The sequence below is a fragment of the Lithobates pipiens genome, unplaced genomic scaffold (genome assembly GCF_037356315.1).
Source record: "Lithobates pipiens isolate NorthernLeopardFrog02 unplaced genomic scaffold, aLitPip1_a1.2 Scaffold_19, whole genome shotgun sequence".
Classification (NCBI taxonomy): domain Eukaryota; kingdom Metazoa; phylum Chordata; class Amphibia; order Anura; family Ranidae; genus Lithobates; species Lithobates pipiens.
This window is the reverse complement of record NW_027507764.1, coordinates 70575365-70591129: the sequence shown is the minus strand read 5'-3', so window position 1 is coordinate 70591129 and position 15765 is coordinate 70575365. Positions and strand designations below refer to the sequence as shown.

Below are 15765 nucleotides of genomic sequence, written 5' to 3'. Positions count from 1 at the left end.
AAGATGCCAAATTGTTTCATAAGATCCCAATCAGGTGTATATTATATCCATAAGCAATAAAAGGGTAGGTAGACGACTATGTAGGATAATGGGATGCAACAAAGACCACAATCGTATTACATTACAAAAGACAGAAATAGCCCTATTCAGAGACCATGATCTCTATGTAGCCAGAGGTGGTTTTGAATGCCAGCCAACATGCCCATATTTCAGTGAAGGAAGGTTGAGTGTTAGGGTACAGGGATCATAGAAAGGATTACCCTATTGCCATAAGTTTGAAATATAGGTTAAAAATTAGTTTCCAGAACAGCTGCATTGGGGAGGGGCAGTCCCACCAGATGTGGAGCATGGTGCCCTTTAAGGTGTGGCATCGCCAAGCAGGTATCAAGTACTGTGTGGTTAAAGTGATGGAGAATCGAGCGACATCTATACCATCTAGTTACAAGTCTGAAGCCTTTTTCCTGAGTTTTTGTAGCTAGAGACAATTTGTGAGTAAAAAAAAGCACTTTAGCCAGTCCGAAGGGCAAAAACAAAAAAAAACTGCTGCAATTCCTTGACCCACATCTGCATGTACGAGGGGAGAGCTGGGTGGGTGGCAGCCAGGAGAATGAAGTAAAGCTGAGAGACCATGTGGATTGAGGGATCTTTCCGTAGAGTCAGGGATACAAAGACGGTTAGTTTAGCAAGGATGTCTGGTATTGAGGGGATAGATCTAATATAGGATGGGGCCTGTTGCCTCTGTAATCAGTGGATAGGGTTGTGTATGGGTATAGCAGAACAGGAAGTCACGGTTCATCAAGTGTATTTTTAAGAGTAAGCAAGTCGGCTGAATTTGACTTGGATTCAACCTCTTCCAAACCTCTATGTAGCAGACTGATCTAGATCAAGCAGCCAATCGGGTGTGCTTTAGGACTTAGACTGGGAGTAGCAACACAAGCAGCCAATTGGGTGTGTTCATGTGTTAACAAGGGACATGCTGAAAACAGAAAAGAGCAGAGTGATAGAAAGATATGCTGATCAGCGTGCTTCTCCTTCACTGTCCACTCACAGGCAAACAAACAAATCTAGACTTATTTGCTCTACTGGATTTTTTATTTTTTTTTGCAAGACTTTCATCTGTAGCAGGGCTGTCTTTAATATTGATTGGACCCTGTGCATACAATTTTTGCTCTCCCCCTGCTATGAGACATACAATAAATAGCATCTAGACTTAAAATCAGTTTACTGAATTAGATCAGGCAGTGATTGTGATTGGTTGCCAGAGGTTACAGTGTATCATTACCGCTCACTGACTGGTTTCTAGAGATTACAGCACACATTCCGGCTCACTGATTAGTTGCTAGATTACTATACAGTAATACTGCTCCCTGACTGGTTGCTAGAGGTTACAGCACATCATCTCCTCACTGCAGGGGGCATGATATACATATGAATGCCGCCTTTATTTACATATGAATGTTGCAACTATTTACATATGATTGCCAGTTATTTACATGTAAACAAAGGGTCTGCAGGTGAGTCATTTGTACAAAACAATAGGGCAGAGCTGGGCAGCATTAGTAGCAGCACTTCACACTGAGATATCAGGACAGCACAGCACTAAAAGTTCAAGGGGCAAGGGAATTTAAACTGGGATAGTTGGCATGAGGCAGCTGCTTTGGGCCCCACAACAATGACATAGCCCAGGGCAGCTGCCCCTTTTGCCCTGCCTTAAAGACAGCCCTGATCTGTAGGATATTGAATGTGCAGCAAATATATGCTGTGTCAGGTGAATGGACACATGAGTGGCTGGTCCTCAGTATAAATCAATGATGGGTCATAATAAAATGACTAATCTGCAACTCTTGCACACACAGTATTACAAATACAGCAACCTAACAAGGCCTTTTTTTTCACTAAAGTAGGGATATGCAATTAGTGGACCTCCAGGTGTTGCAGAACTACAAGTCCCATGAGGCATAGCAAGACTGAAAGCCTCAACCATGACATCCAGAGGCAGAGGCATGATGGGACTTGTGGTTTTGCAACATCTGAAGGTCCGCTAATTGCATATCCCTACACTAAAGGATAGGAAATTGACAGACATGACTGGGACCAGTAAATACGCCAGATCAGATACATTAATGGCGTTTGTTGAGGAAAGAGAACTGTTACACAAAACCTTATTTTGGCACCAAAAAAAATAAAACAAATATAAACCTGTTGCACTGCTACCCTATTAGGAATAAATTCTACATAAATAATCGCAGAAGCTCACATCCTACAATACTTCTTATGTGCATACAAAGTGTCAATGTAAATCACATCTTTTCCTTTATCAACCAACATCAAATAAAATTGTCAAGATTCTTCTACACAACATACATGTCTTCCTTTGTTATTTTCCCTTTTCCAGTCAAATGTGTTCACTTCGCACATCTACCAACTCCAGTTGTACTCTCACCTTGCGTTTATGACCCCAATATAATGTAAGGTCATGAATAGGGTATGTCCCTGCGCCTCTTTCTCCTCCACTGCTCCAAAAAGTGACACGTGGACCTTTTAAGAAGGATCTTTCAGCTCTCCTGGCATCTTGTTATCCTCCACTCCTCACCAATGTGGATCAAAGAGAAGAAAAATCCCCAATAGCGCTTTGCCACATAACACTTTCATTAAAAATACACTTACATTCAACAGGGCACTCAAAGCGCACCCACATATAAAAGCTCTAGATGTATTGGTAACTCCACTGACAAAACAAATACCGCACTACCTAGATCGAGGTCTTCAGGAATCCACTTAAAAAACTCACGTGTCCCTGTGATGAAACGCGGCAGTCGGGGCTTTGAATCACATCATTGCGCAGTATACCGATCCAGAAAGTGCAGTATTTGTATGGAGACTGTGTTGTGGCAATTTTATTTGGTGTTGGTTGATATATGGAAATATTTTAAGTAGCGCTACAGTTTTTCTTTTTTCATTTACCCTATTTTGGCACTGTGACAGACCCAACCAGGACAGGGGCTTTTGGAGGGGACTGTGGATAGATTCTTGCCTACTGACTATGGGCCCTGGCTTTTGAGGGGGGCTCTATTCTTGGAAGGTGTGTGCCTGGTAGATTCTTGGCATGATCTTGCTTCAGATTCGGGTCCATGTCTCCCCAAAACACAGAGACTCTGGGAATCTAGGCCTGGGATACATTTTGTGCCCAAATCAGCAATGACTGCTTTAGACTGTGAGAGTAGATGTTCAACTAATCAGCTCAAACCAACATGACACTGGGGTATCCTGCTATAGTCTGTTTATTAAGGTATTTATTGTTAAGTATGCTTCTCCCATATTGTGCCTCTTATGCCGCGTACACACAACTGTTTTTTTCAACGGAGTTCCCCTTAAACAGACTTGCCTACACACGATCACACCAAAGTCCAATCGCTTAGAACGCGGTGATGTACAACACGTACAACAGGACTAGAAAAAGGACGTTCAATAGCCAGTAGCCAATAGCTGCCCTTGCGTAATTTTTGGTCCGTGGGAACAGCACACAGAGGAACGGTTTTCCCGATAGAAATTGATTTAAAACATGTTCTATTTCTGGGTCTGTCAGAAATTTTGAAAAAGAAAAGTCTGCTGAAGCCCACACACGATCGGAATATCCGATGAAAGGATTCCGTCTGACTTTTTCTGCCGGAAAGTCCAACCGTGTGTACACGGTATCAGGTGTGCATTCCCATTGTTAATTGAGTAACTTATTGTTTATGTACCGTATATACTCGAGTATAAGCCGAGATTTTCAGCCTCTTTTTTGAGGCTGAAAGTGCCCCCTCGGCTTATACTCGAGTCGCCGCTGTCTGACTGCTCGATCAGCGTATCGAGCAGACAGACGGCGGACATTAATTTTCAAAAGCCGCGCCTCCTTCTCCGCCTCCGCCTGTGATAGGCGGAACACTGAATTTCCCAGCAGTCAGTGTTCCGCCTATCACGGACATCCGCTCATTCTCATACTACGGACGAGTATGAGAGGATGTCTGTGATAGGCGGAACACAGGCTGCTGGGAAATTGAGTGTTCCGCCTATCACAGGCGGAGGCGGAATTTTGAATTGTAGAATGGCCGCCGAGAAGAGCGGCGATCCATCGGCACGGGACGGAGGAGGCACGGCACGGCACGGGACGGAGGAGACACGGGACGGAGGAGGCACGGCACGGGGGAGGCACGGCACGGGACGGAGGAGGCACGGCACGGGACGGAGGAGGCTCGGGACGACGGCGGCTCGGGACGGAGGCTTGGGACACAGGTAGGCTGGACACACACACAAGGCTGCACGGACACACACACACACACACACACACACACACACACACACACACACACACACACACACACACACACACACGGATGGATGGATGGATACACACACACACACACACACACACAGGGATGGATGGATGGATGGATGGATACACACACACACACACACACACACACACACACACAGGGATGGATGGATGGATGGATGGATACACACACACACACACACACACACAGGGATGGATGGATGGATGGATGGATACACACACACACACACACACACACACACACACACACACACACACACACACACAGGGATGGATGGATGGATGGATACACACACAGGGATGGATGGATGGATGGACACACACACAGGGATGGATGGACGGACACACACACAGGGATGGACGGACACACAGGGATGGACAGCCATGTCTCACCCTCGGCTTATACACGAGTCAATAAGTTTTCCAGTTTTTTGGGGGTAAATTGGGGGCCTCGGCTTATACTCGGGTCGGCCTATACTCGAGTATATACGGTATGTCTTCTCATCTCTTGGAGATGTGAATAATATTGTGTCCACTTTACTTTGTTATCGAAACCTTGTGGAATGTTATGTGTTTATCCTTATCATAATGTGTAATGTACTTTGTGTATCCAGGGTTATGGGCTGGATGCAGAATGGTCTGGGCACCTTGGCTTGTTTAAGTGGCTAGTTGTTAATTAGTTCATGTTTATTAGATCACTGTCGGCTATTAGTTGCTAGATGTGGATTAGCTTACTGTTTATGTTTGCTGTTGTTTAGCTACAGTGCCTTGAAAAAGTATTCATACCCTCTAAAATTATCCACATTTTGTCATGTTACAACCAAAAAGGTAAATGTATTTTATTGGGATTTTATGTGATAGACCAACACATAGTGGCAAATAATTGTGAAATAGAAGGAAAATTATAAATGTTTTTCAATTTTTTTTACAAATAAATAATTGAAAAGTGTGTAGTGTATTTGTATTCAGTCAACACAACCACCTTTCGCTGCAATTACAGTTGCAAGTCTTTTTGGGGATGTCTCTACCAGCTTTGAACATCTAGAGAGTGACGTTTTTGTCCATTCTTCTTTGCAAAATAGCTCAAGCTCTGTCAAGTCTTGCCACAGATTCTTGAATGGATTTAGGTTTGGACTTGCCTGGGCCATTCTAACACATGAATATGCTTTGATCTAAACCATTCCATTGTAGCTCTGGCTGTATGTTTAGGGTCGTTGTCTTGCTGGAAGGTGAACCTCAGTCTCTTCTAAGCCCTTGTACACACGGTCGGAGATTCCGACAGAATGTGTCCTATCGGACCGTTTTGTCGGATATTCCGACTGTGTGTGGTCTGCATCAGACTGTTTCCGTCGGAATTTTCGACGGACCAACTTTTCCAACTTGCCAGTAAAATTTTCAGACAAAATGCTCCGATCGGACATACTCCGATCATGTGTAGCCTACTCCGACGGACAAAGTGCCACGCATGCTCAGATCAAATTCCTAGACCAAAGCTATTGCCTACTAGCCTGAACGTAGTCCCGTCGTAACAAAATAACGTCATCACGTTATGTACAATCGGATTTTCCGACAACTTAGTCCGACCGTGTGTATGCAACATCACTTTCGGACCTCTTCCGGAATTAATCCGTCGGAATTACTCTGACGGATTTGGTTGTCGGAATCTCCGACCGTGTGTACAAGGGCTTAGAGTGCCCTGTATTTGGCTCCATCCATCTTCCCATCAACCCTGACCAGCTTTCCTGTCCCTGCTGAAGAAAAGCATCCCAAAAACATAATGCTGCCACCACCATGTTTCACAGTGGGGGATGGTGTGTTCAGGGTGATGTGCAGTGTTAGTTTTTAGCCACACAAAGCGTTTTGCTTTTAGGTCAAAAAGTTACATTTTGGTCTCATCTGACCAGACCACCTTCTTTCACATGGCTTCCCGCAAACTGCAAACAGGACTTCTTACTTCACAATTATGTGCCACTTTGTGTTGATTTATCACATAAAATCCCAATAGAATACATTTAAGTTTTTGGTTATAACGTGACAAAATGTTAAAAATTTCAAGGGGTATGAATACTTTTTGAAGACACTGTATGTTAATTGTATTCCTGTTTACAGTTTGTATTGTTAGGGTAAAGTGATCACACTCTTATCTGATTTTGCATGGTATATATTTTACAATAAAGAGTTTGAGTTCCAATTTGCACCTAAGCTAGTATCTTGGATGCAATATTCAGCTAGAATACCTGGTTCCTGGTTTCAGACTGGGAGGAAAGCTGGGTGCTGGACGGTTCAGTCACAGGCACATTGCATGTCTAATAAACTGTTATATTGTAACACATATTTAGCACATAATAGAATGTGTAACGGTCTTGTTTCATCATCCTATTGCCACATAATAGAACGTGTAATGGTCTAATTTCATCATCCCATAAGCATGCTACTACACAGCCCTGTTGTGCAAAATGATGACAGTTATTTTTTGTACCATTATTTATTTTGTACAGATTATGAGACTTTTTTTGGGAAAGGTTACACTTGGGATTTTTTTACAGTTACCGCATTTGTTGCATCTTTCATCTAGTTATGCTGCAGCAGGGCGGCTGTATTGCGTGAATCGTTGTACTGGTAAGGTGCTTCGTATAATAGATACAGAAAGCGCATGGGTACACCCGCAGCACCAGGCCAATGTGCGTGGCCAGCGGCTGCGATGTCCGCCAGCCACCCATGATCGTTCCACAGAGAGGCAGAACGGGGATCTGCCAATGGAAACAAAGCAGATTTCCATTCTGTCAGGGGAGTACAGTGTGATCGTCTGTTCCTAGTGATTATGAACAGCAATCTCTCTGTACTCCCAGTCAGTTCACTTCCCTCCCAGTTAGAAACACCTACCTAGGACACATTTAACCCCTTGAGCGCTCCCTGGTGTTAACCCCTTCTGTGCCAGAAACATTTATACAGTAATCAGTGCATTTTTATAGCACTGATCGCTGTATGAATGTCACTGGTCCCAAAAAAAGTGTCAAAAGTGTCCAATCTGTCCTCCGCAATGTCACAGTCCCACTAAAAATCACAGATCACTGCCATTACTAGTAAAAAAATATATATAATATATATAATATATATATATATATATAAATAATAAATAAAATGCCATAGATCTATCCCCTATTTTGTAGACGCTATAACTTTTGCGCAAACAAATCAATATACACTTACTGCAATTTTTTTTTACCAAAAATATGTAGAAGAATACATATTGGCCTAAACTGATGAAATGTGTTTTTTTTTTTACATTTTCTGGGGGAGTGATTATTATAATAAAAAAGTTAAAAATATTGTTTGTTTGTTTTTTTCATAATTGTCAGTCTTTTTTGTTTATAGCGCAAAAAAATAAAAACTGTAGAGATGATCAAATACCACCAAAAGAAAGCTCTATATGTGGTAAAAAAAAGGTATGTCCATTTTGTTTGAGTACAGCGTCGCATGACCGTGCAATTGTCAGTTAAAACAACGCAGTGCCGTATCGCAAAAAAATGGCATGGTCATTCCATTGCAGGGTAAATCCTCCTGGAGCTGAGATTTTTTTTTTTTTACAGTTACCGCATTAGTTGCATCTTTCATTTAAAACCCTTGAAGCTAGACTATGATTTGGAGCATCCAAAGAGAAGTTTCCATGTGCCAAATATTTAGTGTACTGACAACAGTTTGTCTGGCTCACTGTGTTTAATAAATATGGTGACAGCTTCGACAAAGCCCCAATTGTACATAATCTGTAATTTATCAGCCAGCTGATCATTTCCCACTATATAAAAATGCCTCTTAAACTACAAGACCTAAATGTTCTATTAAAAATCCACACATTAATCACCATTTTCCAAATCTGGACCCCATTGAGGCAATTAGAACACAAATATTTTGGGGGTAGACCAAGAAAATACATTGTACAATATCATTGCAGTTAGATAGCTGCGTTCATTTTCTAAGCTGCACATGAGAAATGACAACTTTGATCTGATTGGTTGTGATGGGCACCTCCTATATTTTTTCATAGACGCCTCCAGGATATTATATAGCTGACTCACGTGAGGGGCAGAGGCTCCGGACACAAATAGATGAATGGGCTCCAGTCCATAATTCTCCTTCAGTCTTATTGCTGTAGCAAAACTGCTCAATGACCCAAAACTGAGGATAAAAGAAAACATGTTTACTGGAACATAAAAAACTTTACAGAGTTAGATTAAAGTGATCCATGGCATTCCTCTTGCTTATCCGTCTAAGGGCCTATGTTGTTGGGAATTTGTTTGCATTAATCAGATTTTCCTATACAAGTCTATGATATGCCAAATTCAAATTAAATTCTAAATTTGAGGCAGTGCTATGATTTGCATTCATTCAAAAACGATTTACATAAACCATATGTGTTCACACATATAAATAATAATCATAATATAAAGTCCTCAAAAGTAAAAGTTATTCCAGTGTTCATAAAAGAAAAAGTGATCCCAGTGTCTACAATTTTCACCACCAATTATCAAGGCACCAAATTAGTGACATTAGTCGTGATCTGTGATATACTGCTCCCATTTAGTTAACATCACCAAATTCCTATGCCTTCTATAATAATGATTGGCATAGAAGGCTTTTCATAGGGAAGTGCTCTCTTATTTTCCTCAGGTCTCCTACTTCCACCACTTCTTCCCCTTTAAAGGGGCTCTCAGATATTAAATAATGAAATAATGAGTTACAAAATGCCGCTCACAAGCATCAATAAAAAATCAGGCTCAAAGTTTCCAAACACAATAAAGGAAGCTCTCCCACCAGACCTACTACTGTACACCGAACATGCAAGTCGAGTAACCAGCGTCCCAACCGGTCCCCTGGCTGCATCACTTCCGGATCAAAGTCTGATGTAATTTCCAGTTGCTGTGCAGCCATGCCCTAACACGTTTCGTCCTTGCTACTTTCTCAAAGGAATTCCTTAAGGTGGCAGTGGTGAGGCAGTGAATTGATTTGGTGTCGCTAAGTGGTAATTTTTCCTCCAGCGTGCAGAGTTTATTGATCAGATTAAGTCTATGGTATGGCAAAACCGGATTAAAGCAGGTCAAATGTAGATCAGAAAAAGGTCAACTGTTGCTCAAATGCATCTGTCAATGATTTCTGAATGATCCTAGAAGAGTCTTAAATGGACTCAATTGTTTGATCGACTTCTGTCCAGGCATATGCTGGAAGACTGTTATCGATCAGCAGCTGCAGCCAATGATCAGCGTATTACGACACCACTGTCAGAATACAGCGTACTTAAAAGCAATAAAAAAAAAGAATAATAATAATACAGTGTCCTGGTAGGGGGAATTCCTCCATCTATTTCTGTGGATGAAGGACTCTCCTACTTTTTTTTTTCATTCAACCCACTGGCTGAATGAAAAAAGAAAAAAAAAAACTAACCACGTATGGCAGCTTTAGAAGGAGAAGTACTGGTAAAGTTCCTTTGGCTGTACTTCTCCTGTGGATTACAGGAGTGAAGTTCGTTCTGCACTCCTGTGACCCGTTTTCAGCAGACAGCCCACTGTCAGCTGATGTCACAGAGCTGGGCCAGGCTGAGGAAGGATCATGAAAATATGGTCAGGATCCGCCCACAACCCTGGACTGGCACCTGGCTTAGCATCTCAGCGAGGCCCTGAGAGCCTGTGCCAGTTGCTCCCGCCCCCTTCACAGCCAGGTGCTCCAGTGAGAGGGTGGGCAGAGCAGAGCTCTGAGAACCGAGCGATCGGCAGTGTTTGAGCTGGCGGGGGACAGATGCAGCGTTGGAACGATACGTGAGAAAGTAACAGGCTCACTTTTTATAGCATAACTCCACCCAAAAGGGGAATTTCCACTTTAAGGTATCCTCCCTCGCTCCTCTGACATATGGCACATTTTTTTGGAGGGGGGAGGTGGGGGTGGGCAGCGGGTACCTGGTTTTGACACTTCCGCTCGGATAACCTAGGGGATCTGAGCGGAAGTTCTCCTCCACCCCTTCCTCCTTGCAGGACCTGCGATGTGTCCCAGAAGTCTGTGTGATCTTTCACAGTGGGCAGCTGGCTGTGAAGCCAAAAGCAGCATAGTCAGCTTCCAAACGGTTAGGATGCTGGCGCTAGTGAAGAACTAGCCCGGGTGAGGACAGCGCTGGATTCCTGGACAGGTAAGTGTCCTTTTATTAAAAGTCAGCAGCTACAGTTTTGTAGCTGCTGACTTTTCTTTTTCCCAGACTGAACAACCGCCTTAAGAAGCACCACTTACCTTTCCAATATTAAACCACCACCCTGGAAAATAGTGAATACGTCCAAGTATATGAAAATAAGGGATGCTCATTCTGCCATGCCCATAGTGTTTATTGTTTGAGTAGCTAAACACCAGGACAGAGGGCTATTACATGGGTGCAAGAGGTAGCTTGGCAAGTCCTGTACAGGTGCCCACAGAAAGTCAATCTTTACAGGGAATTCTGGATTATTAGAAGGCATACTGGGGTGTAAGGAAGCCTGAGAAAAGTAATAACATGCTGGTTCAGGTGCCTGCAGTCTAGCAAAGCTAATATTTTGCAGAGTACAAACAAATTACATTTTGTGACGAGAGACCCTGTCACCAACTTGAAAAACTCCAGGTAAAAGCACAGAAAAATTAAGTATTTTAAAATGTAATTCAAGGCTAGATCTAACTAAGCTTAAAATGGCTAACTTATATTTTAACTGTCCTGTAGAAGGAAGATGCTTCTACTTACCTATTTTCAGGGTGCTCTGGTCCGGTCACGTGATCACTTCAGCGGCCATCTTCAGGGGAGCAGATAGCGCCAACAATGGCTGGAATGCCTGGGTGGTGTGGTCACTACCATGGGGAATCCGTTGTTGGCTGTCCCTCCTCTCCCCTGAAGCTGGCGCTGGGAGCCGATCATGTGACTGGACTGGACTGCCCTGAGAGTAGGTAAGCATACACATCTTCCTTCTATAGGGTAGTTAGAATAGGAGTTAGGAGGGGGTGGGAGCTGTTTTAAGTATAGTAAGATTTAGCCTGGAATTCCCTTCAAATGCCTACCTGCAGTGTTTTCATTTCCATAATTTAATAAAATTATTCACTTGCAGTGTGCTTCTTGCACTCCTCTTGTAGGGGTGTCTCATTACGCTCTGTGCTAGCCCAGGTTCACCACCTTTACCTATATACCTTTTATGTAGCTACCAATGTAAAAGCAAAGAGGAATACTATACTGTATCACTTGAGTGACAGCTCTGAGTCTGCTGGTGCTATTGACATCACATCTAAGATAGCAGCTCATTGCCTTTCAAAGTCCACACAAGATAGGCTTCTATAGTGTATTAACACGCATGGAATACATTTAATGCACATACTGAGAGCCACACCTATTTACAGGGAATTTGTGTTTTGTTCATGGAGGCAGGGAGTCCCTAGATGAGCTTTTCTCAACCTATTTATCCCAGATGGACACGTGAAAAAAAAAAAAATATATTTTTTCAGGTCTTAAAGTGGTTGTACACCCTGTACAACTACTTTTACCTACAGGTAAGCCTATAACAAGACTTACCTGTAGGTGCTCAAAATATCTCCTAAACCTCCACGGTTTAGGAGATATTTACCAAAGACCCAAGCGCCAATGACTACAGAGCATGTGCACTTTATAAAGGGAACATTGTGCTGTTTCTAATAGGGGTCATGCTGTGACTGGCAGCTCCCGTACGGGAGTGACGTCACACGACTACAGCCAGTCACAGAGCCGGTGTTCTGCCGTATAGTGTCCGGCCATCAAATAGTGTCCGGACCGTACTGCGCATGCGCAGTACGGAGCAGACGAAGCTTCGGAAAATCTCCGAAGCTGAACTGCGCCTGCGCCGTGAGTGGAGGTGGTAGCCCCACCATCCAAGCGGACACGCTTCGGCCTCGCTGCACTCGGCTCTTTTTTATTCCTACTCTATGTCCACTTGGATAGTGGGGATAGAACCTGGACTCACGGCGCAGGCGCCATTCATCCTCGGCAATTTTCGAAATCTGTGTTGCTGTGTACTGCGCATGCGCAGTACGCAGCGGACACTATCGGATGGAGGACGTTATTTGACAAGACACCGGATTTAGTGGCCCCCAGAGGGAAGAGGGGTGAAGATGGACACTCCCTGCTAGTGGGTACAACGGTAACATCACAGGCTTCAGTTTCAGGTGACACATAATTGGCTACTTTGCGATGCATAGTAGCCCATTATTCTTTAACTTTGCAGGGAAATAAAGAGGAAGTAAAACCCACCAGGGTTTACTTCCTCTTTAACCACTTGACCACTGGGCACTTAAACACCCTTAATAACCAGACCAATTTTCCAAAATGTGCTCTCACATTTTGAATGACAATTACTCAGTCATGCAACACTGGACCTATATGAAATTTTTGTCCTTTTTTTCACACAAATAGAGCTTTCTTTTGGTGGTATTTAATCACCTCTCGGTTTTTTTTTTTTGTGCTATAAAAGAAAAAAGACCGAAAATTCTGTAAAAAAATGAATTTTTCTTTGATTCTGTTATAAAATTTTGCAGATTAGTAATTTTTCTTTATAAATTTTGGCCAAAATTTATACCACTACATATCTTTGGTAAAAATAAGTACAAATTGGTGGATATTATTTGGTCTTTGTGAAAGTTATAGAGTCCACAAGCTATGGTGCCAATATCTGAAAATTGATCACACCTGAAGGACTGACGGCCTATTTCAATTCTTGAGACCCTAACATGCCATAAAATTACAAATGTGGCGCTATACCTATATGTGGGGGTTACCATTAGGTTGGTATATAAAATATGTGAACAAAAGTGTGCTAGTCAATTTTCACATGTGTGAGAGTAATTCCTAACGTGCTGGTTAGTTTTGGGCAGAGATAATATATATTTACCAGCGTGCTGGTTCAAAAACCAAAATTATGAAAAAACAAAAAACAAAAATACAAAAAATATATAAAAAATATCCAAAAAATAATAAACACACAATGCACAACAGTTGCAATAGATCACGGTATGGCAAATCCTGTGACTTTCTTATGCTATGCTATGCTTATGCTGGCGGGAATTTTAAAGCTGTACACACTACCGCACTTTTAAACTACTTGTTTGTGAGTATTTTTTACCTATTTGCTGCAATAAACAAATTTTTTAAAACGGTATCACACTATGGATGTGCCTCTTCTCTACTCTATACAAACGTGGCATATTGCACTCACGGAGGAACGAGGGATCCCTAACCTTTACAGCTGAAGGAAGCCAGAGAGCCGCACAATAGCTAATATTGTGAAAGTTGATCCACCCCGGATGGGGTCCTCCTTCCGGTGAGAGCATAATAATTTAATACCCTTTTAAGCCACCGAATGTGAAGAACACGATTGGAAAACATCACTCCCCTCCTTTTTGCACCTGCGGATTTTTCCGCCACCTAATAGAGACTTGCTTCATCACGTCTAATGTTTACAATTTGCCTGCATTTTTTGCACATCTTTTGCACTATTTTTTGCACGTTTTTTGCATATTTCTATCTCTATTTTTCTAATCCTTTGCATTATATTATATTATTTTATTATTTTATTACATTTATGCTTTATGTGTATGGTATTTAGGTTTCATATTAATTTTATTAATTTTTATATAGCATCACTAGCAGACTTAATACCAGTTTATACTATCACTGTGATATTTTATTATTTCGTGGCACTTTATTATATTTTTCTCACGGTCATTTTACCAGGTACCACACCTAGTCCCAACTTTCTGTTTCATATGAATTTATTCGCACCTGCACTTTAGCATTGCATATTGCTATAGAGATAAGTATAGCATAAGAAAGTCACAGGATTTGCCATACCGTGATCTATTGCAACTGTTGTGCATTGTGTGTTTATTATTTTTTGGATATTTTTTATATATTTTTTGTATTTTTGTTTTTTGTTTTTTCATAATTTTGGTTTTTGAACCAGCACGCTGGTAAATATATATTATCTCTGCCCAAAACTAACCAGCACGTTAGGAATTACTCTCACACATGTGAAAATTGACTAACACATTTAGCACACTTTTGTTCACATATTTTATATACCAACCTAATGGTAACCCCCACATATAGGTATAGCGCCACATCTATTATTTCCCTTTGTTTCTGCACCTTTCCACCCCCGGGTGGAAATCAATAGAGGCTGCTCTTACCTTTACACTTTTATTCACTCTTAAGGTTCCATAGCGCAACCCACCCCCCATTTATTTATAAAATTACAAATACCCCCCAAATGACCCCTTTTTGGAAAGAAGACATTCCAAGGTATTTAGTAAGAGGCATGATGAGTTTTTTGAAGTTGTCATTTTTCCCACAATTCTTTGCAAAATCAAGATTTTTTTTCCTTTTTTTTTCCACAAAATTGTCATATTATCAGTTTATTTCTCACACACAGCATATGCATACCACAAATTACTAAAAACACATTTGCTATTACTCCCGAGTACAGCGATACCACATGTGTGAGATTTTTAAACAGCGTGGCCACATACAGAGGCCCAAAATGCAGGGAGCGCCATCAGGCGTTCTGGAGCACCCAGGACAATTCTGACATTTCTCTCCTACATGTAAAAATCATAATTTATTTGCTAGAAAATTACATAGAACCCCAAAACATTATATATTTTTTTTAGCAAAGACCCTAGAGAATACAATGGTGGTCGTTGCAAATTTTTATCTCACACGGTATTTGCGCAGCAATTTTTCGAACGCGTTTTTTTGGGGGGAAAAAACAGTTTTGTGCTTAAAAAAAAAAAAAACAGTAAAGTTAGCCCAATTTTTGCATAAAGTGAAAGATGAAGTTATGCTGAGTAAATAGATACCTAACATGTCACTCTTCAAAATTGCACATGCCCGTGGAATGGCGCCAAATGTCGCTACTTAAAAATCCCCATAGGCGACACTTTAAATTTTTTTTACTGGTTACATGTTTTGAGTTACAGAGGAGGTCTAGGGCTAGAACTATAGCTCTCGCTCTAACGTTCACGGCGATACCTCACATGTGTGGTTTGAACACCGTTTTCATATGTAAGCGGGGCTTACGTATGCATTCGCTTCTGCATGCGAGCACATGGGGACAGGGGCGCTTTAAATTTATTTTATTTTTTTATTGTTCATTTTACTTTATTTATTTTGGTTTGACATTTTTTTCCCCAAAAATAAATTTTTGATCACTTTTATTCCTATTACAAGGAATGTACACATCCCTTGTAAGAGGAATATGGGATGACAGGTCCTCTTTACAGTGATATATGAGGTCAATAAGACCCCACATCTCACCTCTAGGCTGGGAAGCCTGAAATAAAATAAAAAAATAAATAAAAAGATTCTGGCTTTGATCGTATTGGCGATTTGGTAGAAGCACCGGAGG

The 15765-nt window shown here is 41.6% G+C and overlaps 1 protein-coding gene across 5 annotated transcripts in view; it reads right to left on the bottom strand.

Moving 5' to 3' along the window:
• The window catches only part of OLAH (oleoyl-ACP hydrolase), a 105707-nt gene that overhangs the window by 10372 nt on the left and 79570 nt on the right, over nt 1-15765 (bottom strand). For all 5 annotated transcript variants that reach the window (XM_077490864.1, XM_077490865.1, XM_077490867.1 and 2 more), the window contains exon 4: nt 8413-8512. In XM_077490864.1, the coding sequence (XP_077346990.1) occupies nt 8413-8512 (100 nt within the window). The remainder of the gene's footprint in view (nt 1-8412; nt 8513-15765) is intronic.